Source organism: Pristis pectinata, chromosome 4 (assembly GCF_009764475.1).
Source record: "Pristis pectinata isolate sPriPec2 chromosome 4, sPriPec2.1.pri, whole genome shotgun sequence".
NCBI classification, from domain to species: Eukaryota; Metazoa; Chordata; class Chondrichthyes; order Rhinopristiformes; family Pristidae; genus Pristis; species Pristis pectinata.
Genome location: NC_067408.1, coordinates 32,684,327 through 32,709,117, shown reverse-complemented (window position 1 = coordinate 32,709,117; position 24,791 = coordinate 32,684,327). Strand labels below are relative to the sequence as shown.

Below are 24,791 nucleotides of genomic sequence, written 5' to 3'. Positions count from 1 at the left end.
TACTCACATTCTTGTTTGAAAGTGAAATATTCTGTCAAATGTCTACATTCGTGGTTTCCACGGAGTAAAAACAATGTCTTTGGATACAGAATTTTCAATGACCACAGATACAAAACACACTGTATAGAAATAAATAACACAGGAAATCATTTTAAAATGGTGATGTACAAGGTAATACTTTTAATTGCCCAAATATGATGACAGTAAACAACTCATATAGTGACTGTCATTGTCGGCTCAACCTCAATTACCTCATGTTGTCAGCATTTCTTATAATGTTCATATATCACATCAAATTTGCAAATGTCATTTTGCTATCAAAAAATATGAAAACATTTATTTAGTGATAAAGATTTAACTTTTTGAATTGTTCCATGTATACCCACCATTTTGTAAGAATGTGTTACAATAAGATAGGGTTCACTGCAACCAATGTTCAATGTAACACAGTAACAATGTACTACTGCTAATCAATGCCTGTCCCTCCCATGTAAACAATGAGTCTCCCAAGCCAGTATTTTGAATTCATAAATATTAAATCCTCTACACTATGTCTCTCCACGTTAGTCAATGTCACAAAAGAAGCATTCTGTTTGCATTCTGTTCTTTGATTGTTAGTGCATGACATAATTTAGATTATGTAAATGTGATCCATTTTAAATATCTTGTCAGAACAGTACATACACCAAAAAAGCTGTTGCTAAATTATTAAGACACAACTTCAAAAATGCATTAAGTTGCCTTAAAATATTAGCAATTTCCTAGCTGTTATAATGTAAACTAAATAAAAAGATAATCTTCAGGCTTCAGTGAAATGGTTTTCAAAAATAATTTATGGAGTACTGTGTTCCTGAGAAAGTCAAATGTATTGCCCATTCCTGATTGCTTTGAAGGCTGTAGTGAACAGCATTCTTGAATAGCTGCAGTCCTGTAGTATTAGATAGGGAAATTAATCCAATGACTAATACTGTTTGGGGGAGAACTTGGAGGTGACAGGTGTTCATATGTAACTGTTGCTCTTGCCCATCTTGGTTGTATAGTTTGTAGGTAAAGATATCTTGTTCAAGTAATAATAGTTAGTTGATTCAGAGGGCAAGTTCATGTGTACTTCAGCCACCATCTATTGGTGTGAAGGATATTAAGTCTAGAGTTAGGACCTCTGAACAAGCAGACTGCCTTACCCTGGATTAATTTATACTTGTTGCAATCACAATCATCCAGGTGCATCATAAGTATTCCATAAAAATTATGATAAACCTTTGAGATAGTGGATGGATTTGATGGGATCACTCATTTAAGAGAACACTACATTTGCCTCAGCCTCGTAGCTATGATGTTGATACATCCAATTAAGGTTGTAGTCAGTGGTAAAGCCGTAAGATATGCAGTATATTTGGACTCATGCAGGGACCCATCATGACTGAGAAGGGGGATCTTCATCAAGACTCTGCCCTCCTTTTGAAGTAGGGCTATTGATTTTTAGTCTGTGTGGGCTAAGCAAACTCTGTAAATGGCTGTGTTTGCTATTTGCTTGGTTGGTACCTCATTCTGATGTATGCTGTTCCTGGCAAACACTTCAGTTATCTGTGATTGGTCTCCTGGCTTCAAGATGGTGAAGAAGCAGCAATATTAGATTGCAGAGTTTGGTAATGCAGAGCTCTGATACTGCTAACAGAGTTGTCAACAGTCTCATGTGAAATGGGATATCCCATAATTAAACATGAAGCTAGCTTTGTGTATGACACCCTATTCCCATATATATTTCCCTAGATGTGCACCTGATCTACAGTGATTAAGACCAGGCTGTCCCCAAATTGTAGAACTCTGTGTCACCTACAAAGACAATGGCCAGGACTTCGATAGAGCAATGCCTGCTCACTGATCCCCCCAAAATAAATTCACCCAGAAGTGATCCCTTCTAACAGAGTCTTCTGGGAACTAAAGGAAGCCTTCCTAGTGATGTCAGAACAATCCCCATCCATTCCAAGCCCCACCCACAACCAACCCCCTTATTTTGAAATACAATGTTGGCATCTCAAGCTACTGATGATCCTTACATATAGAGTCACTAGCTCTATTATTGAACTGCTGTATCTGCCTTTTAATGTCCCTTATCATACACCTGTAACTTCAGATCATATATTTTCATTGTAGAAACAAGGCTGTCTCTTCACCAGGGACTGCTGCAGTTGCATCAAAACTCCTTTGGACAGATGTGTTGTCAACTGTTGTGTTTATTTGAGATTAAGTAGATTATTGCACTGGTTCATTTGCCTGCTGATGCATATTCAGTATGGCGGCTTAGGTTTTGGCCCTCGGTGAAGCCACATGATGGTGAAAAATGTAGGTCACCTACAACCTATTCTCTGTCCTTGTTTTCCCTTGTGCTTCGTACAAATTGCTTTCATCACTGAAAAGAGGTAGTGAATTGTGAACACTATGGTGAATCAATGTTCAACGTTCAGCAGGTTTGAAATAAAACCAGCTGGAAACCCTCTGCAGATCAGACAGCATCTGATGAAGGGTCTTTGATGTGAAACATTAACTCTGTTTTTTCTTTGCACAGATGCCTGCCTGACCTGGTGAGTGTTTCCAGCATTTTCTGCTTTTTATTTCAGATTCTCTGCATCTGCAGTTTTGGTGTTGATTTTCATTCTGCACATAGTGTCCTTGGCCTTAGTTTAAAGCAAAGTCAAGAGATCTGAATTAGGCTTTAAGAACCCACTGGGTCAAGTCCAGAATTCTGGTAGGTTGAGCTGCTCATGTCACAGGGGATACTGGAAGTGTCATGAATGGTCCTAGGGGCCCAGTTGATAGATACAATTTTATTAATACAACTGCGCCCATTTTGTTGTTAGACGAGACTCAGATATTTTTCAAACCTTAGGCTGGTCTGTGAGGTATTTCTCAAATTGTAGATATCATTTGTTAATGTAGTGGTTTGGGGGAATTAATCAACCTGAACATGCTTACATCTTGTCTGTCTCTTTTTTCTTGCTTCTGACGTCAGAAGTTACAACTGAGTGGCTTGGGAAATCCTGTCAGACGCCACGATGTCAACTATAAGGAGTATGAGACTGCAGTCATATTTATTCTGGATGGCTAGGTGAGCTGCACTGGTGGAGCTGTCTTCAAATGTCAGGTGGTGTGCAGGGATTGTGTTTGTGGGGGGGAGGAGAGTGGTAGAGGGCAGATTTTACTCTCATGGTCTTATAATTTACCTAACACAAGCAGTTGCAAGGAGCCCACCAACCTTAATTTCAAAGCCCTAGAGGAGGAACAGTGTCACCCTCCCTGCTACCACCATTTGTGTGTGGATGGTTTAATTGTCTGAAGGATACAAGTAAACCATTTATACTTTTGTAACAATCCGTAGTATCAAGTGTAAATGGAGTAGGACATTTTTTCTTCCTTTACTAGTAGCCCATCTATTAAGTGTAATTTCAAAAATTTGCCTTGATGGACGTGAACTCATGACCACTTGGGTTATTATTCCAGTATCGTACACACTACACTGATGAGGTATTAATTAGGTGGAAATTTCCCATCCAAAGCCATAAACATGATCCAGAGGCATCGCTTCTTAGAACTGGGGGAAAAAATTCGAAGATTCACTTAACTGGGTGGTTTTGTGATTTCTATCTATTAAAATTAAGAAAGGCTTGAATAATCAAGCCCATGTAACCTCTTCTACCCATGTACTGAATTCAAGCACAAGGGGCTATACTTACAGATTAGGACAACAAAAGTAATAAGAAAATTCAGAAATTGTCAAGCAGATTTTCATCATGATGGTTTGAACAAAAAGGTAAATTAAGAATGAACCAAACAAATTCTGTCAACACGAGAGTCAGGATTATTCTGCATGCACCAAGGGAATAATGAGTTAGGACTTTCACTTAACTGAAACATACAACTTGTACTTTGGTCAGAAAAGCACTTGTACATCCTTGGGACAAAACAATAATCATAGAGAAAGGGCAGAATGGCAAAGCTTTATTAAAATATAGCTCATATTAAGATTAATGAACTGGAGCTAAATTAACCATACTTGATAACAGTAAATATATGCCCAATATTTTTAACGCAATCTATTTTATTTGCTTTTGAAGTATGTGTGTGTTTGTGTGTGCATGTGAATACATAACATTAATTCCATGCTTTTCATATTTTTCCTGGACACACAGAGTACTTAGCCTCAATACTGAAGTAGCCCCTGTCCACATAGTCTCCCAGAAAGAGGGTAGCGAGTAGTGGCTGGTGACCCACCCACTTCAAAGAGCTTCATAAGATCAAAGAATTGACCGTGAATGTCTCCACAAACTAGGAAACAAAACACAGGATTTTACTTAACTAAATGAATCTATAACTCTTTTGCAATTCAGTAATAATTTATAATTCAGTAAAGTTAGCTAAAACAAGAAAGCTGATCCATTCAATTGTTCAATTTATAACTTTAACACTTATTCTTTGTATTCCATCATGAAAGGTTGGAAGGTTTATCTATGCTTATATCTAATTGCATGAGATAAATTGATGTTCTGTATCTTTATAAAGTGCTAATAACTCAATTTTACATTAAATGAAAATGGGGTTGCTGATTTTGGGCTTTTCAGTAGTTCACCCAACCCTACCTAAATTGGTAAGGAGATCAGTTAGTATTTTTGTGAAAATTTGGCAGTTTGACAAACATCTCTCAAAGCCAATGTGATTTTAATCAAATGCATAGTATCCTGGAATCACACCAAGCAAGAGCTAAGAATGAGAATGTGTAAAGCAAATACTACATTAGCCTTCATGAAAAGGCACTTGGAGTATAAGGACATCCTGCAGTACACTGCTTTAATGAAGATCATATCTGAAGTACTCTGGATAATTTGGTCTCCTTATTTAAGAAAGGATATTCTTGGCCCTACAGGCTTTGTGAAAAAAGATTTATTAATTCATTCATAGGATGAGAAATGGTCCATGAGGAGAAATTATGGAAAGTGGGTCTTTTTTTTTCCCTCAGGTTAAATTCTTTGCTAGTTTCACAGAATCTGTGCTGGGGTTCTGATTCCCCTTCTGGGGAGTCTTAACCTGGGCATCATAATCTTAGGATAAGGAGTCAACCATTTAAGGCTTGTGAATTCTCTACCCAGAGGGCTGTGGCCGAGACATTGAGTATATGCAGGACTGAGATCTGGTGATTCTTGGTCATTCAGGATGAATAGACGTTGAAGCAGAAGATTAGTAATGCTCTTATTCAATGGCAGAGTAGGCTTGAAGGGTTGAATGGCCTAAGCCTGGTCCTATTTCTCATGTTAACTCATCAACCATTGATAAATGGCCAATCTGGGATTGCAACAAAGGGATCAAAGCCTACGATGTCAAATTTATAAAGAGAACTGAGAACAAAGACTTAAGTTTCAAGACAACTTAAAACATATATCTAAGTTTAAAATTGTAGTTTCAAAGCACAGTTTAATACATAGATAGAACTAATTTCAGTGTAAAATGTAAGTTCTACAACCTGTGGAAATAGGTTATAAAATATCAGAAGAGAATCCTTGTATCCTGTGTTTGTTAGATTTGTAATGACACCAGTGTACAAATTCATAATAACATCATTCATACAGAAAGAAATCAGCATATTCAACTGTGAATACTAAAAGTGTTTTCAAGGGTGCTAATTTTTGTTATTGATAACGTAAGATTCTTAATACATCGATTGACGATGCTATTTTTACCAATTACCTCTCTTCAGTTGCCAGCTGAGTGGGTCTGTTTTAATATGGTTAAACTCTTACCTAATCAGTCATAGATAGAAAATCTCCTGCAATGGCTTCTCTTCATGCCCCCGCACCATTGCCTCTGGAGTCCTGTAAGGGCAACAGATGACAACTGCAACAGACCCAAACATGACAGGAGAAAAACCTGGGGGGTGGCTTTGAGAGCCATTGGTCCATCCTCACCTTCCCTTGCCAAGCATGCTATACTTATTACTTGTTGAGTTTCAATTATGGCCTTGCTTTCTGAAAAAAAATCTAATTTACAATTGAATGCAGTGGTGCTATCTGCTTCCAATAGCTTTGAAGGGGGCCAATTCCATGGACTTATGCTCACTCATTGAAATACTGGCACTTAGTTGGATAGGAGGTGAACTGATTCACAATTAAAACAAACTGGCTTGGATTTTGGTCCAATAATAATGATTAACCCATGGGCATCTGTACTTATTACTCCATGAAATTGACAGCAATTTTGGGATTTTGCGAACTTCAGGCAGCAATTCCAAAGATAGTCAGTGATTCAGTGCCTCCAAAGCATGGGTAGCTTTGCAGTCTTCTTCAATGTAATCAAGGGAATTCAGTTGAATTGATAAAACAAATTATATATTTACAAAGTAATCTCACTGATGCTGGAAATGTTATATTTTTGTTGTATGGGCTATGGGTGAGTATTTAATAATAAGCCATAAGCAAATGTTAACAAACTCAAGGACCCTGTGAAAAATATGTATGTGATTGTATTCCCTCATACAAATACTTCAAAATATAATGAACTTGAAAGAAAGGTTTGCATGAATATTGCTCAATACTTATTTTGTGCTCTCTGATATACTAGCTAAAGATTTTGCATTTCGTCCCTGGTTTGCATTCTGTGAGAACTCTTCAGTGTGAAAGGCTGCTCAGTCACCTTGAGAAACATCATATTTTCTAGATGCCAAAGAGCTACAACCTGACAACAACTGACATTCCTGAAGGGAATATCCACACAACAGCGAAGGCTAGATCTTAGGAGGTGGATTTCTTTGAAGTTAGTGCTTGCCACTAACTGCAAACCTACATCATAATGTACACATAATTTTCCTACAGTGTGCAAATGCTGGCAAATCACACCTAAATTGATGTAGTCTTCAACCATAGATTCACTTCTGTGTATTAGAATGCTTAAAGAAATTAATATAGAAATTTGATTGCAATTGAAAATGCATTTGGACAGAATTAAACACAATAATGGTTGCTTTGCATCACTCAAGAAATTCAATCAGGCTTTTCCTCAAGTTTTGCTTGCATGTCTGATGCAATTTCAACATCCTATGTGCATCATGTAATGCCATTCCCTGTGAAATGCACTCTTGAAACATTGCTATGGAAATTAGTTCACATGGATACAAATCTCTCAATGCCAACTCATTCCTAGGTTTCCAATCCTCAGATAGCCAACCTTACTCACCCTCCCAACAAGCCTCTGATTGGGTTTCCAACTGTTAGCCCCACCAACTTGCCAGACCCAGCCTCAGTCTCCGATAACACATTTCTCTTTGAGCACTCCACAGTCCACAAAGAGAAGAAGACACTTCTGGTTCAGTAGTACATCTGGGCTACTGAAGTTTGTTTCTTGAGCCTTGGGTGCCACTGAATTTGCAGCTACGAGCCCACAACCCACAACAATGTGCAATGACCATGCAGCGCACTTATACAGGCACCCTACAGTTTCCAGGCCAACTTTCTTAAAAAAAAACAATATTTTTCTGCTAGGATAAATCTGCATGGTCAATTGTTTGAAGTAATCCAATATTGTGACACAGTTTTTTTTATTTGTATTATAACATTTACAGCAATTTCAGTGCATATAGTGTATATATAAAGAAAATACCTTGCGGTGCAGCGTGCAATCTATTTCTAATATGTAGATGAATATTAATTACAGGACAAAGGTGAACTTTCACCCTAGGTAACATAGGTGCATACTTTCAGATCAAGTTATTCAAGATAATTACATTTCAAACCAGCAGTAATGAACCACAACAAAAAAGGCACATGATTGTCAAATAATATCTGCAGCAGCCCACAGCTGCAATTGAACATTTCACCACATAAAGCTAATTCCTACTGCTGAAGATATTTAGTGTGTTATTTTTAGATAGGATGGTTTCATACTTAGGTACGGAAGCCAATATGCCATCTGTAAACCACAGGTCTACAGTCTTTGCTATTACTCACGCTGCTCTCACACTTATACTGTTAATATTGCTGTGGAAAATTCAGACAATCACATATATTTAAATTGATCTACCATCAGACATAATTGTATAAGAATACATGGATCCTGTTGGAAAAATAAACAATTTACATAAAGATTTTATTTTTTTAATCACCAAGATATACTTTTGATGTTCTATTTTCTTCTATAAAAGCTAATGTTTGTGACAATTAAGTATATATTAATTGTCAATTCTACCTATTTTCTTAAAAATGATTCCTGGTTGCAAGAAAGGCTATATGGTTTCAACAGCCCATTATACTGTTTCTGAAATTCAGGTCAATTGAAGTCAAAAGAAAGCATTTCAGAGGCTGACAGGAATGAATATTTTTAGGTAGTTGTATTTCAACCTATTAAGGAAAAAATTTTGGTAGTTCACAATTCAACCCAAGGTTTGATAATGATCTAAATGGCCCAAAAGTGATAAAGAGTACAAAGTTTAGTTCCAGATGAGTTGTTCAAAAGTAAAAGAAATCACAATCTGAGATCATTTCCATTCAATCTTTTCAATGCCATGTGTTTCACAAAATATTTCCAGCACAGTTTGCCATCTACTATTGCACAGCAAGGGTCACTGAGGCTCTCTGTTCAAGGAAAGCTAACTGCACTGTATTATCATCTCTTACCTGAGTTGAGCCAGCAGAGAGAGCATGTTGCTTTGTGAGGATTGCAAGTTTTTCCATTGTGCAGGCTGCCAATGACTACACACTGGTTTCAGATGCTTCACGTTGCAGATGTCAGATATGAACTTTGCCCTAAACCAAAAATGGGATTCCACTCGCTCAATGGTCCAGCTGGTGTGTGACCACAGGTAGTGTATCATCCAGGTCAATGCCTGGTTTCCTGATTACAGTCCTAATGCCTTCTTCCTCTGGCCACTGCATTAAAATCACCATAGCAAAGCAATTGGGCGACAAGGGATATCTGCTAACAACGTGGCTGATGACTCAGGTATTTAGCCCAAGTGTGCAGCAAACATAGAGCTAGATCTGATAGAGGATGGCACTGGCATGACAAAAGCATTCTGAATGGTTGTGTCATGGCCTGCTATGGAAACTTCAATGCACCGGAATGCAAGAGGCTACGGAGAGTGGTGAACTCAGCCAGTTCCATCACAGGTAGAGCTCCCCCCACCATCGAGGACATCTACAAGAGGCAACGTCTGAGGAAGGTGACATCCATCATTAAGGACCTCCACCATCCGGGCTATGCCCTCTTCTCATTGCTGCCATCAGGCAGGAGATACAGAAGCCTGAAGACCCACACCTCAAGGTTCAACAACAGCTTTTTTTCCCTACTGCCTTCAGGTTCTTGAACCAACCTGAAAAACGCTAATACTACCTCAGACTGTACTTCCCCTCAATTTGCACTAATGTCATTACGTTTATTTTGTCGTGCATGTATAATTTATGTTAATTTAAGCTGATGTTAATTTATGTTTGTCATGCTTACAATGTACTGTGTTGCTGCTGCAAAAACTAATATTCATGTAATGTATGCGCATGACAATAAACTTGAATTTGGGATTACTTCCATAAACCTGAAAGAGGAATCTTGTAGTATTCAACAGAGCAGGTGTCAAGATTCACAGTGGACTGCTGTGTGATATACAGTAGCCATTATGGGGGCCAGCCTCGTTACCAGTTTTATCTCAAGCTGGTAACAAAGGGGTAACAATTGGAGGCAGGTAGTGTAGGAGTTTAGGGTTGTCAACTTGATTGGTCTCTTTCTACTTGATGTGCCTGTGAAGAAATCAGAGTGCATCACAAGTAGCTGCAATTCGTATTCATATTCCCTGTCTCCAACAGTTCTTCAACTCATTACCTTCACCCTACTACCAATCATCACAATGTATACTTGGCTATTTGCAAACAATACACAGAAAATAAACATTTAATGACTGCACACAGAAGTCATTCATTCCCATAGCACCAGTCTTCAACATGCCTATTCTAACGTTCCAGTGCAGGATTACCCAAAAGGCTGGCACGTGGCTGGAAAAAGGCTGCTGATTTTCAGTAGAGATGAAGGTGGATGACCTTTTGGCCAATCTTCAGCAGCTCTGGGCCCAGAAAGTACAGCGATAGACCTGAGAATAGCCTCATCCCATGTTTTTTTCTCTGGAAACCTTCAACTGAACAGCATTGCAAATCAAAAAAACTGAACAGTATTGTTATTTTCTGGTTATATAATTAGTGCTCCATTAGGTTATGGTTATTTCTGCTCTTAATTCGGTTTGACTATACATTCCTAATAGATTGCCAACTACTTTTTGTTTTCTACTGCCAATAAATTTTTGCTGCCAGCTCTTTGTACTGGGTTTCAACAGCTTCTGTTCATTCACTCCGTTTCAGTGGAGTTGAAACAAGTTAATCATGGTGATATGCAATTAGATTATTTGACAATAAATCTGGCTCACAAAGCCTAATATTAACAGCATGAACACTGGGGAAACTGCATCATCAGATATGCTCTGATCCCTTTTTTTAATTAAACAAATAAAAAGAATCTACAGTATTTGATTGCTATCAACTTAACTTATTCTGTCACCAGAAAACATCAATGTAGACACTTATTTTATACCAACTCAGCCCTTTCACAATTCAGGCTACCTTCTTCACTGCTTTTTGTTTATGTAACCAGGCACAATATGAGACAGTAATAAAATGTGGTATTTAAAAATGCAGTTGAGCACTTAGTCTAAATAATTAAACAACCACCTCAGTAAACACTGAATAACTTTAACCCAGAAAAAAAAATCATTGGCCATGTGTCAAAACATTTTTTGAATTGCTGGACCCTGGGATAAACTTTCAACTACATGCTAATCTGTCACTACAAAAGTTTTCATTCCAAAGGTAGCTTTAAGAATAGGAGGCAGCCAGTGTTTTCAGATTTCCATCCACGCACTGAAGTTGAAAATCTACGACATTGTGTTAATTCTTCCCTACACATTGGTTATATTGCAACAAAAATTTAAAATTCTGGCTAAAATTAAAACAGGCCAGATTTTATGGATCTGTGAACTGTCAGGTATATGATCTCCAGCTTGGACAATACCATCCTTGCTTTCCAATAAATTTGCTATGAAAAGCTCGAATCAGAATTATGTCCTAAGAAACCACATCCCTCAGCTCCACACCTAACAGTCAGTACTTGAATACTTGAAAAAAGAATACACATATATCAGCATCATAATTTGCCTCAACTGTTAGCATTCAAAAAACAGTTAATCTGGAAGGGAAAACTGGAATATGCAGTTTACTATTACAGAAATGTTACCATGATCACACTGCACTAAGAACACCTGAACTATTAATAGTACACAACAGAATTTATCAAGCATGAACTATTTTGTTCTCTTGATTACACCTTAGGTAGAAATACATTTTTGTGGGTTATCAACCAGAATATTATCACTTCTTCCACTTCTCCTTAGTGCATTACATTTATTGCTCACGGTGTGGCCTCCTTTAAAATGGAGGGGCTAAATGCAGATAGGTGACCACTCTGCAGGGGGCATATCTATTCAGTTTGCAAGGGTGAACCCAAGCTTCCAGTTGCCTGCCACTTTAATTTTTCATCTGACTTCCACTCTGACCTCTCTGTGTTTGGCCTCCTACACTGTTCCAGCAACACTCAACATTAATTTGAGGAACAACGCCTCATCAATCAGTGTCTGGGTGACACTGCAGTCCTCTGGACTCAATATTAAATTCAACAGTTTCTAGTAGCCTGTCTTTCCATGTGTCAGAGTTGTGTATACAATGATGTATGGTCATCTACCTGTAACATTAACTCAGATTTTTGCTCTTCATAGATGCTGCCTGATCTCCTGGGTATTCTCAGGTTTCCAGCAAATGTTATGCTCCACATCGGACAATTCCAATGCGTTCTTTTGTTTCTTTTCCCTCTCTAACTACTGGCACTGAAAACATTTGTTAGCTGATCAACCTCATTCTCTACCTTTCTACCAAAACAAGGGATTTCACTCCTTAAATCCTTAAGGAATCATGGTAGTGAATGCAGGGTGCTCAGGGAGCTTGCAAGACTCATGCAGCAATCTACTGTGCTAGTTATATTCAATCACCACAACATAACAATGGCTAGCTTGTGTTTCCACCTATCACCTACCAGTTTCTCTTTCAACACTCCGCTCTTCTGGCCCCGTCTGTCCATCAACCCCCACAATCTCATCTGGTTCCACTGATCACTCCTTCTTCTCACTTCTATACACTGGCTATCTCCCCTCTACACTTTTAGTCCTGATGCAGCATCTCAACCCGAAATGTCAACCATCCCTTCTCCTCCACAGATGCTGCCTGACTCGCTGAGTTCTTCTAATAGTTTGTTTCTCCCTCCAGATTCCAGCATCTGCAGTATCTTATTTCTCCAATCTCCAGCTCTGTCAAAGACAATCTGTTTATTCTCTGTCCCCTCTATGCAACTTGAAACATGCTTGTTTTCTCACTTTTCCAATTCTGAAGATGACCTGAAACTTTGACTCTGTTCCTTTCTCCACAGATGCCTGAGCTGCTGAGAATTTCCAGTGGTTTCTGCTTGTTTTTGTTTTATATTATTACTTGTACTAACAGGCAATTAATAATATAATCATGATTGATTCAAGAAACTGGGACTGATTGTTCAGTTTTGGAAGAAATGGGTTGTGTGTGCAGAGGGATAAAAATACTTTTGTACAAGTTCTTTACGAATGCCATCCAAATTCCACAACTGCACAAGTTCAGGACTTCCTTCTCTGCTAGTGCAAGCTGTACATCTGACAACTAAATAGTTATTCCAAGCTCTGTTTTCCACACAGAACATTCAATACTGGTTTTTAAACTGCCAGAGTATTAAATTATTAATTACTTCCTTATATTCTTTCAAACATGAATAGATGAAATATTTATCAAACAATCATAATGCAGAATTTGAAAATAATAGGAAAAGTGTGATTGACAGATTGTGTGAAATAATTCTTGATTTTTAGATCCGAGCAAATTAAAGCAGCATCCGCAAAACATATCACACATTTAGCAACAACATGCTTGACAACTATTTTATGATCAGTCAACATCTATACACATAGTAAAAGTAAATTATAACCATAAAATCAAAAGAAAGTTTGCCCCTCCTACGGTGGCAGCTACAATTATCAGTTACATTCTTGGTGATTTATTTGCCTAAAACATATCCAATGATATTCGGTTAATGCAACTCAATTGTCCAATAATCATGATTAAAATAATGCCCTCTTATGGATGACCTTATCAGTAAAATTAATTTTTTGAAAAATTGGCGCATATTGAATCTGACATAATCCTAATAAACTTTATAGCAGATTGCCAAAGTAATTAACAAGGTTTTTTCTTGTTTATTGCAAATATTTTTATCTGCTCAATAATGTTCTTTCAACCATTATGTATGTACAGCTAAATGTCACTGGGCTATTTGGGTCAGGTTTCTTGGCACTGTGACTGACCACTTGTTTTCAATTGTGATCGCCAATCACAAACATACATTCTAAGACTGTTTGTGTTACTCAGCAAATTGAGCAGTACAGCAGTACCTGTACATGGCAGATTTTTACTGAAAAGGTAGCTGGCAACATTGGTCTTTGTTCAGAGCAGATCTGATGCCAACTCTGCCAAACTGGGCCACAGCGGTGCAGCTAACATCGTGCTTTAATCATGCATGGGAATCCCAGCCTTTAGCAACACAAAGGACACTCCAGTTGCACTACGTAATGAAATGCTGAATGACTTGCAGGGTTGTTGGTGACTGTACAGGAGATCAAGATGTTTGACAGAAGGAAATGCACTGAGTGACTCAACTGAAGTGATGAGATCTGGTATCTGCACACAGAATGGCAAAACACTCAGCTCCAAGAGGAATGCAGAGAGCAGCAGCAAATACAACACACAGTCTAATTTGACCTCACAGAAGACTTAGACTCCATCATTCCAGAGGCATTCCAGATGTACTATGGAACATCCTCCTCAGGTTTGACTGCCTGCAGAAATTTGTTTCCATTTTACATATACCATGTTAATGCATAAAGGCTGTGATTTTAACCAGTGGGTCAACAACAGAACCAATTTCATTGCAGAATGGTATAAAGATATATCGATGCATTAACACTTTTCTCAGTGCTGCACCTCACCAGCAAACTTTCTACTGGAATGGAGCTAATGTACAAGACAAATGGGAAACTGTTCTTCCTGCATTGCAAAATCGAGGTCAGACCAATCTCAGCCATTGGTTGTAATATGCAGATGGCACTTGCATGTGCGCATGTTCAGATACCGAGCTCCATATCATCAACGATTCATTCACTGAAGCAGCCAAGAGGATGGGTCTTAACATCCACAATATAAAGGTGTTCTACCAACCTGCTCCCACTGAACCACTTGGTCTTCTGACAATAAATGTCAATGATGAGTCATTGGGAAACACAGATGGCTTCCCTTATCTCTGGTGCCAGCTCTTAACCAAAAGGTGATCAACAATGAAATTCACCACCATCTTCATTGTGCCAGCACAGCTTTTGGCTGTGTGAAGAAAAGGGAGAAGATCTAAACCTCAAAACTGACACAAACGTCATGATCTGCTGGCCAGCAGTAATCCCTCTCCTTCTATATACATCAGATCTATTAACAACAAACAGCAACCACCTCAAAGGAGTGGAGATACCACCATAACTGTTAATCCTCCATATCCTCTCAGAGGATAGGCAAACCAAAGTCGGCATCCTCTCCCAGGCAATACCCCCAGCACTGGGGTCCTAATCACACTCCGCTGGCTCTGGGCAGGCCACAGCACTTCCATGCCTGATGCCAAATTCCCAAAACTGGAACAGTATTTTGAGCTCTGTCAGCAAGGGATGGCCTGGTGGATAGAAGATGTCCTCAAAGTCTCCAAAAGAAAGTTAATATCCCACCAACCTATGTAAATCCCTGGACCATGGCTGCTCAAATTAGAGGAGCATCTGGGATAATGTTGAGTACCTTGAGTCTTGTCATTGAGAACACACAAATGCCCAAATGGCAGAAAGAATGCACTACCTTCCAAACTAGTCTCCTGGCTGCTCTGGCAGGCACCTCCTGACCCACGTGTAGTAGAGTCTGCTGGTCCCAATTTGGTCTCCCCAACCAACTGGGGAGGGCTGGGGAGGCCAACGTGGGACCGAAGAACTGGAGTGGAAGCATGCCAAGCTCCTGTGATCTCTTTTGTTGATGCAGATGAGGGCTACACTCGTTGTTCTGCATGACCTCCAGCATGATAGAGAAAAGGCACCTTTAAACAAGACTAGTTACCAGATGAGATTGTTAGAGGAGAGTGAGATAGATTTATCCTACCAGAAGGACAGAGGACTAATGTATCCACTCAGATTCTCCAAGGAGGTGATGGTAGAAACTGCACTACACTGTTCTGCCTACAGCTGTGAAGTTTGAATTGGCCCTTTTGCCCTTCTCTAGTTCTTTCCAGCTGGTTCTGCAGACATTATTAGTGTCTCTCAATATACCACCTATCTCCTCAACAAGAAAGTTACAGAGACTCTCAACCCAAGTTGAGGGGAACTTAGCTCCTTCTCCTGTGTCATGGGTATTCATTGACCTTGTGTGCTTCTGCATAATGCAGAGATTGGTGTACTTCACTTTCAGGGCTCCAATAAACAGTATGGAACTCCACCAAAACAAGGGATTACACTCGCTAAATCCCTAAAGAATCATGGTGGTGAATGCAGCGTACCCGGGGAGCTTGCAAGAGTCACGTAGCAGTCGATTGTGCTCGTTATATTCAAGCAATAGAACAACAGGTAGCTTGTGGTGGGACAGGGCCTATCACCTTTACATCCTGCTTCTCTAGTCAGGCCCATGCAATAGAGAGCAAGTTATTGAAACAATGTTTTTGATGTTTAGAATTTTCTGGAGGTGCACTGCAGTATGGTGCAGGGAAGTTCTCTCATTTCATGGTATCTTGCTGCGTCCTCAGCAACTCACCCATTATGCAGTCATAAATTGTGCCTATGCATAGCAGGAGGGGAAGCAGCAGTAGCAGAGGAGAGCAGAAAGAGGAGCAGGGGCAAGGAGGAGGCAATGATGGGAAGCTGGACTTGGCCAAGCCATGGACAGACTAATCATCCCGTTGTTGCTAAATTACCATTGTTCTGAAAGTGATGCAGTCGGTGGTCACAGACAGCAGAACCTGGCCAAATTCCAGCCCTTGTGACATTAACATCCATATCATGCAAGTGTCAGACAATGACCATTTTTAACAAAGAATAGTCAGAGCACCTCCTCTTGATTTTCAAATGCACAGTAAAGGCTAAATCCTCACGGACCATATCCTGGAGGGAATGGAATACCATTAGCTAGAAACTTAACTGTGCTTGTTGCATGATTCCAGTGGCTATAAGAACAGTCAGAGTTTAGGCACTGATTTTACCAACATATAATTTCTTCATGCACCCTCTTGAGATTCCTAATTTCCTTCTTAATTTAATTCCTGCACCTTCTGCATTCCTCCAGGCTTTCTCTGTGTTCATTTCATGGTACCTGGCACTGGCTTTACCGTTTTGTTTTCTTATGCCCTCTATGTCAACAACATAAAGAAACACAAGAAATTGAAGCAGGAGTAAACCTTTTAGTCTCCCTCCACCATACCTGTTCTGCCATTCAATAAGACTATAGCTAACCTTTTACACCAGCACCAATTTCCTGGGAACACAAGACATAGAAATGCCTAACCTGCTTAGTATTTCCAACACTTTGTGTTTATTTAACAAAGTAGTAAGTTGGTCAGTGAATTGGATCAGGGTGAAAAGATGTTCTGAGTCCAAGACCGGTCAAATAAAATCCATTATGAGGAAGCCCAACTCAAAGGCATCACTTCAATGCTGATTTGGCATTTTCTGAACAATGGGACTATTCCCCGACTTCAAAGGCAGGCAGCTCAGAGGTGGAATCAGTCAAATCTGTCATCTAGTTGAACCTCATGAGCAAGTTGTTCACAGAAGTTTTAGGAAAACAGCTGTGTCGCTAAAAGAATCAAATTGAGAAGCAACAAGCTCAGCACTAAGTGCTACAAAGAGGTGATATTTATCGATTGGGTCTGACAAAGTCAATACAGATGGAGAAGCTGAGACTGTGCAACTTCTGGGGAAGAGTCCAATGCCTACTCCAGCTGCTTGCAGAATTGCTGAATGAAAGGAATGTGCAGATTGAGTTGGATGCTTTGAGTCCAGGCTGGAGTGCAATGAGGAAACTGTTTCTAAATTTTGAATAGCCTTTGAAGAATGACAGAGCAAGTATGCACTTATTAACACCAGGCAAGTACAGTACATCAAGACGACAGACTGAAAACCACTGTGCCAGAGTTTAAAGCCTCAGTGACAATTTATAAGGGGAAGGTCAGAGCTGATCACTTTGTGACTTGAATGATAACAGCAGTAAAGAGAAATGTCTGATGTCCACAGTAAGTCAGAGTGGGAGTCAGGATACAAGACTGTGTGATTGCAGAGGTACAAACAAGGAGAGCTTTAAGAAGCAATCAAAGTAGAGATTGTTGCAATTGTGTTTGTAGTTGTCTTATGAGGATAGGTTGAGCGAGCTACAGCTTTCCTCTTTGGAGCGAAGGAGGATGAGAGGTGACTCAGTAGAGGTCTACAAGATGATATGAAGCATAGATTGAGTGGACAGTCAGAGACTTTTTCCCAGGGCGAAAATGGCTAACACAAGGGTGCATAATTTTAAGGTGGCTGGAGGAAGGTATAGGGGGGATGTAATAGGCAAGTGTTTTTTAAACAGAGAGTGATGGGTGCATGGAATGCACTGCCGGCAGAGGTGGTGAAGGCAGATACATTAGGGACATTTAAGAGACTCTTAGATAGACACATGAATGATATAAAAATGGAGGGCTATGTGGGAGGGAAAGATTAGATAGATCTTAGAGCAGGATAAAATATCAGCATAATATTGTGGGCCGAAGGGCTTGTACTGTGCTGTAATGTTCTATGTTCTAGTAACATACCAAATACAATGTATAATTGTAATTACTGTAGTTATAAAATTAAACTTTTAAGAATTAAAGTTTAAATAAACAGTTTATGGCATGCAAGTGAACCAACAAGATGATGATCCAGAATACATAATACAATGTTTCCAAAGTTATTAAGGACAATTATGTTGATGCACAATTGCAGAACAAAACATGAAACAACATGTGAATGACAGTTATCTGGGGCAGTGACCCACTGAAATTATTAGTGCCTGGAGTGGATACTTCAGATACATCAAGTGCAAAGAGACTAAGAGATCAAATGAGTTTATAATTGTTTGAAATTATAAGGGCATATTAATGCAACTAGTTAACTAATTATAGAATGTTATATGTATAAATAGTCAAATTGGTGATACTCATTTATTTCCTTTTTAAAGGTGAAGCAGTTTCATGTGTATATACCAGAAGGGGACTGTTAAGAACTGGTTTAATCAAATGGTGTGACTTTTGATACATTGTTGTATGCAGATATCATAATTTTGTTGAGTGTTTACTGTCTTCAATAAAAGATATTCTGTTTATGGCTCATCTTTTGCTTATTTGCTTATAAGCAGCAACACGATACTAAAATAGGTGGCGTTGTAGATAGTGAACAAGGTTATGAAAAATTACAGGGGGATCTTGATCAGCTAGGTATGTGGGTTGATTATTGGCAAATGGCTTTCAATCCAGATAAATGTAAGGTATTGCATTTTGGGAAGGACATATACAGTGAATGGTAGGAATAGGTAGAGGTATGTAAGATCATGAGGGGCATAGACAAGGCAAAAGCACATAATCTTTTTCCCAGGGACAGGGTGCTAAAAACAAGAGGGCATAGGTTTAAGTTTAGAGGCAAGAGATTTAAAAAGGACATCAGGGGCAGCTTCTTCACACAAAGGGTGGTGCATATTTGCATATGAACTGCCAGAAATAGTGGTTGAGGCAGGCACTTTAGCAACATTGAAAAGCCATCTAGATAAGTACATGGATAGGAGAGGTTTAGAGGGCCATGGGCCAAACACAGGCAGATGGGACTAGCTCGCTGGGCAACACAGTTGCCGTGGACGAGTTGGGCCGAAGGGCCTGTTTCCATGCTGTATGACTCTATCAAGGAGCCTACAGACAGTAAGTGAGGAAATGAATTTAAAATAACTGGTGAAAGAACCAGAGAGAAAACATTCTGCACGCAGAGGATTATTAAGATCAGAATACTGACTTGAAAGTTCCACTTGAACTTTGAAAATATAATTGGACATCCACTTGAAGAGGATGAATTTGCAAGTTTAAATTCTATAGCTTGTTGAGAAAACTGGTATAAGCACGATGTCCTTCTTTGGAGCAAGATCCTATGAAACAATGATCGCTTGATATACCTCCTTTGGATAATATCACTTCACACTATTTACCTTATCAAAAACAGCACATCTTCCTGTCTTGAAATCTAAATTATGTTAAAAATATCTTATTGTATGTAAATAGAAATCACCACTGTCTGAAATCCTCTCCACGTCAATTGTCATATCATCAGTTTAACAACTCTCTATGGCATATTCCTTGTAAAATTTCCATTTTTTACAACATATCTTAATCTTAAATTATACTTTATACATAAAGTAAGCATTCTTGAATCCATTTATTTAATCTGAAGTTTGTTTAAGGATGTTAACAGTCTAGAATCTGCTGTGCATTGTGATGTTACAACAAATACAAGTAGTTGGGCTAAAATGATAATCATTATTTTAGAATGCCCATGTTATCATTAAAGCACAAGAGACTAATGTTTAACAATTTCCCAGTTAGAATTGACAACCTAAATTTATCTCAGAAAAAACTATTGGCAGTGTGAAGTGTTTCAGACTTCACAAGCTGGTTTCATCATAAGCTTGCTGGATCTCAATGGATAGGTTTCTTTTTATAATCCTATACCATGAGCCAGATGCAAACCCCAGACATGGAATATGATTGAACCTATGGAGATCTGCACAGACACTTTGAAATCAGGCAGTGAGAGGTTCCAAGCTTTGATAAATCCATGGTTAATTAATCTCATGAATCCCTAATATCTATCACTTAAGGAGCTGATTGTATACTATATTAAGATTTTCACGGTTTGCAAAATTGAATATTATAAGTGCTCCCATATAATATAATTGACATTAAAATTATTTTATTCTTTTCAAAATTTAATGAAATATGAACATAAGCATAATTATGTGGCATGCTTGAATTTATATAGAGTGGTGCACACACAACAGTAACACAATGCTTCCAACAGAATAACCTTTAGTTTAGCAATGCTAACTGCAATTATAAAGCTTTACCATGTAGAAATAAAGACTGAGACGAATAGTGCAAAGAAATATCAGCATAAACAGCACTCTCTATCACTCCATTTAACAAATGCCTTTTTCATTTGTACCTAATATCAATTGCAGGCATTACCAGACAGCTTGAATATTTGTAATCAGTGGTTAACAGAGGACTGAAAATTCAAATCTCAGAACTTCTGCCATGTGAATATATTGGATTTGGTTTGTAACTTACAGAAGGTTAGTGGGTGGATTTACACAAGAATATTAGGTTCTGTATCCCTGAGACAAAAAAAATCTGCTTAATTATAGAATTATGTAGAAATTTCAGTTTGGTACCAGATCATGCTCCCCAACCCAAACATACTGCTGTTTATACTTAACATGAGCAGCCATCCACATTGCATGGGACTGCTCTGTTTTTGTGTCACTTGATTTTCAACAACCCTTTTTCTTCAAAAACCAATCTACGCTATTTTTAGAAGTTGTTCTCTTCTCTTCAAACTCCAACTACAGAACTGCATTCCACAGCTTCATAAGCTTCGGTGTACAAATGATCTCCATCTTAACTCTCTTATGTTACTCCTAAAATCAAAAGAAGTTAAAGTGTTGCTTTATCAACCCTCCTTATCAGCCATGTAAATTACTCAGAATTTCTGGTTAAACAGGCCCTTCATACCACCGACTCTGCACCAACCTTCAAGCAGTCATTTACCCTAACCCACTTTATTCTCCCCAAATTCCCAGATTCAGGTTAGTTTTTTGATATATACAGCAGTGCAATGAAATTTCTTGCTTACATGAAGCTTACAGAGTAAATAGTGTACATGGTAACAATAAATACAACAATAAATACAGCGGCAACGCAACAGTCTGGTGCTCCTGAGATTCCACAAGTCAACTGTACACTACTGGAAATCTACACTAGTGAACTAACATACCAATCCACATCTTTGTGATGTGGGAGGAGACCAGAACGCCCAGAGGAAATTCACGTGCTTACATATGACAAATTCCACACAGACAGGAGTTGCGAGGCAGCAGGTCTATTAGGTGTGCTACTGCGCTACTCCAATACTGTATTTAATGAATATGCCCCAAACCAGCAGGTTCAGACAACGATGATCTTGGGATCAGTAGTCATGTTCTCACATTTCCTTATCATATGCAAGGAAGCCATTTGGTCCATTAAGTCCATGCTGGCACACAAAGCAAGAGGAGGAGAGAATTTTTTCTATTTTCTTATAGTTATTGGTTGGGAGTTTGCAGACAGCAGGGCAGGAAGAGTGCTTACCACTGTACATGAAGAAAGCTGCCCTAAAGCATTTAGCCAATTCCGCAGAGTCAACTTCCCTTCTTGTGAGAAGTAAAGGTCATCGACTTAACATTGACTCTGTTTCTCTCTCCACAGATGCTGCCCCACCAGCTGAATATTCCCAACATTTTCTATTTTTAATTCCCTTCATGTGATGTGACTTTCAATCAGGTGCCCTCTATCGGGGATTTGTTGCATCCAGATGATGTCATCAAACATGCTGAGCAGCAAATTATATAACTGCAAAGTTAGTTTCCACACCCAAAACTATACTCCCTTGAATGGATCTGCCTCTCAACATTTAAGACAAGTTGAAATTTCCCCTTACATTACACTATGACATTAAATCACATTTAGCATATAACAGGTTAACAGTCTATCAACATGCTTATAACTGCCAGTGTTTTATTATACCCAAACATGAATTGAATATATTCTCAGAATGAGAAAGACAAAATGTTTGCAGGATATATGTGCTTTATAATATTCTGAATTGGCATTCTCGGGTGAAAAAGAAAAATTAGTTTTATACAAGTAACAGGAACCAGACATAACTATATAGCTTGGGGTAAAATACATGATGCATAGTTAGAGAAAGGGAATCTTGTGTGGACTCTATATAAGCTGCAGGATTCTCATCCATTTTTAATGAATGTGCTACTTTCAGTAGCTGTGCTCAACCATCAGAATTGTAATTATGTTAAGCTTGGATGTATCTAGTAACTGCAGTCTTTGATCTGTGTTCTGGCGAAGAGCTGGCAGTGCTTATTGCTGCCAGCATTTTTCATCAACCTCCTTCCATGCACACCCACACACACACACATACAAATCATCTAGAAAATTTGCTTCATTGCCCATTATATTTTGACAGACCATTGCCTCTTCTGCTTAGTTAAAATAAGGTTCTTGTTTCACTGAAAGCATAAGATTTAACATGCATTTTGATGCAAACAATGAAATTGTTGCTTATTAATCTATTGTGTTTTATATTCATAATAACTTGAAAATGCATATATTCTGATCACATAAAATATTTATTAAGGTATTAAAAATTTAGTATTAAATTTAATGTAATTAATGAATTAGAAGTATGAGAAACCCATTCAATATTTTCTGGAGAAAAATATTCGATCAGGATAATAAAGTGCTTAAACTATACGACAATTATATGACAATTAGACATGAGTGCCAAATGGATGCTAATTCAATGTCAGCCATTGCATGGCCCTTCCAGGATCTGTTTCTTTGAAGTCAATGGAACCAAATATTGAAAAGGACTAGAACAACGTCCTAATACCATAGTACCCATTTAGCACTGACCACCAGTTAGGATTTCAATCTCATTAAGAAGCCAAATTGGTCATTGCCAGCAATGCAAGATTAACTAATTAGGAATTGGCAGGACATTTTACTCCACTTCGAAATTTCTTTTCCATTGCTTTAGATGGAAATCAGACACTGATGTAAACACTGACTTATTATTTGCTTGTTTTGCATTTCTGGCATTGACCAATTCAATCGTGAAAAACTACTAAATTGTCCTTGAGGACACCAAGTCGACAAAATTGGATAGTCTTTGAAAACAGGTGCAGAAATCAGAATGTATGATTTACAGGGACCAGATGATTACATTGCAGGCAACACACTAACTTCCTGTTGCTTATTCTTAAAAATGGTTTTTGTATTTAGTATTGGCTGGAAATACTACCAGGCTAGTTTGCTTGCACCAGCTAAAACTAGCCTGCACTGCTTAAAGAAGAGGAACATAGTGGCTGCAGCAGGCGCTAGCAGTTGTCTCGAAATTGTCTCTGAGCTAGGGAACAGTGTGTAGGAAGGCACAATGTGGGAGCAAGTGGACTCCAAGATTTTCAGATGTGTACTGAAAGCTTTCATGGAGGACGTGGATGTAACACTGTAAGAAGTTCAATGGCTTCACATGACTGGTCAAAGTCAGTGATTACAATTTTGAAAACCATACCATACTGTGTGCACTAGTCATCCCAGGTCCTGTTCAATTCACCATATACTCACCACTTATCTACCATCAATCTGCATCATACAGAACTAACAATCATATGCTTTGCTTTATCCTCACACACAATATTGCTGCAAGCCTCTCACACTTTGCACAAACAGATCTCACATTTTGCACACACAGATCTCACACTTCGCGCACATAACCATATCAGCCAGAAACATTACGCAGCTTTCTGTGGTATACTTCTTTCATGGGTGAAGATGGCCGAAAACATCTTCACCTCCTTCTGATTCCATAATCACATTTGATTTTCAAGCTGCAGATAGTGTAAACGATTGTGTGCAAACTGTGACATGTGTGGGCTATGCCATGGAGTCATGAGCCCCGTTGTCAGGAAAGCTCTTGCCATTCAGTTGCCACTATTTGCTTTATTCTGGTGTCTCAAATATAGATAACAAACCAATCAGTTGCAGAATGAGATCATCACATCTGTAGGCAAGACACTGGGAACTGGCCTGCATTACTTGCTGCATTGGTTGCACATTAGTTGGACAGCATCTGTAGTGCACTAACAACAAGCACCAAGTATTCCAATTTCACACTCACTATTCTTATAACATCAGGCAATGGCTTAAGTTTAGGCTCCTACCATGGACATGCTTAATACATTTATAGCCAGGCTGCTGGATGGGAATCAGCCAGCACTAAAGTGCTCTATCTAAATTATGGAAGCAAAATGAACATAAAAGTATTTCCCATCTCCTCTTCCGTATCAGCCATTTGATGTCCTATATAACAGCTGCAGATCACACTTCGCATTCTCTAATGAAGGACTGACTAAAGCCACAACAAAGGAGATAAACCACCTATTATGCTTGGCTAAGTGTACATTTTATGCATATACTTTACTAGAAAGAATTTCAGACTTTCACAATGAGGAGACCACTTACTAAAATGAGAAATCACCTTTGGGATTTATTGAAGCAGAACTGAACCATCACATATACCTCCATAAACACAATTCCACAGGCCCACACTCGTCAACACCTACACAAACATACCTCATTTGTGCACATGTGCTTACACCCACATCCTCATTAACAGTAATTAAAAATGA

At 38.7% G+C, this 24,791-nt stretch overlaps 1 protein-coding gene across 1 annotated transcript in view; it reads right to left on the bottom strand.

The window, feature by feature from the left end:
• The window catches only part of ppp3ca (protein phosphatase 3, catalytic subunit, alpha isozyme), a 314,158-nt gene that overhangs the window by 96,781 nt on the left and 192,586 nt on the right, over positions 1-24,791 (bottom strand). Inside the window, 3 exon segments of the mRNA XM_052015048.1 lie at positions 8-119; positions 4,198-4,242; positions 4,244-4,323. Of these exon segments, the coding sequence (XP_051871008.1) occupies positions 8-119; positions 4,198-4,242; positions 4,244-4,323 (237 nt within the window).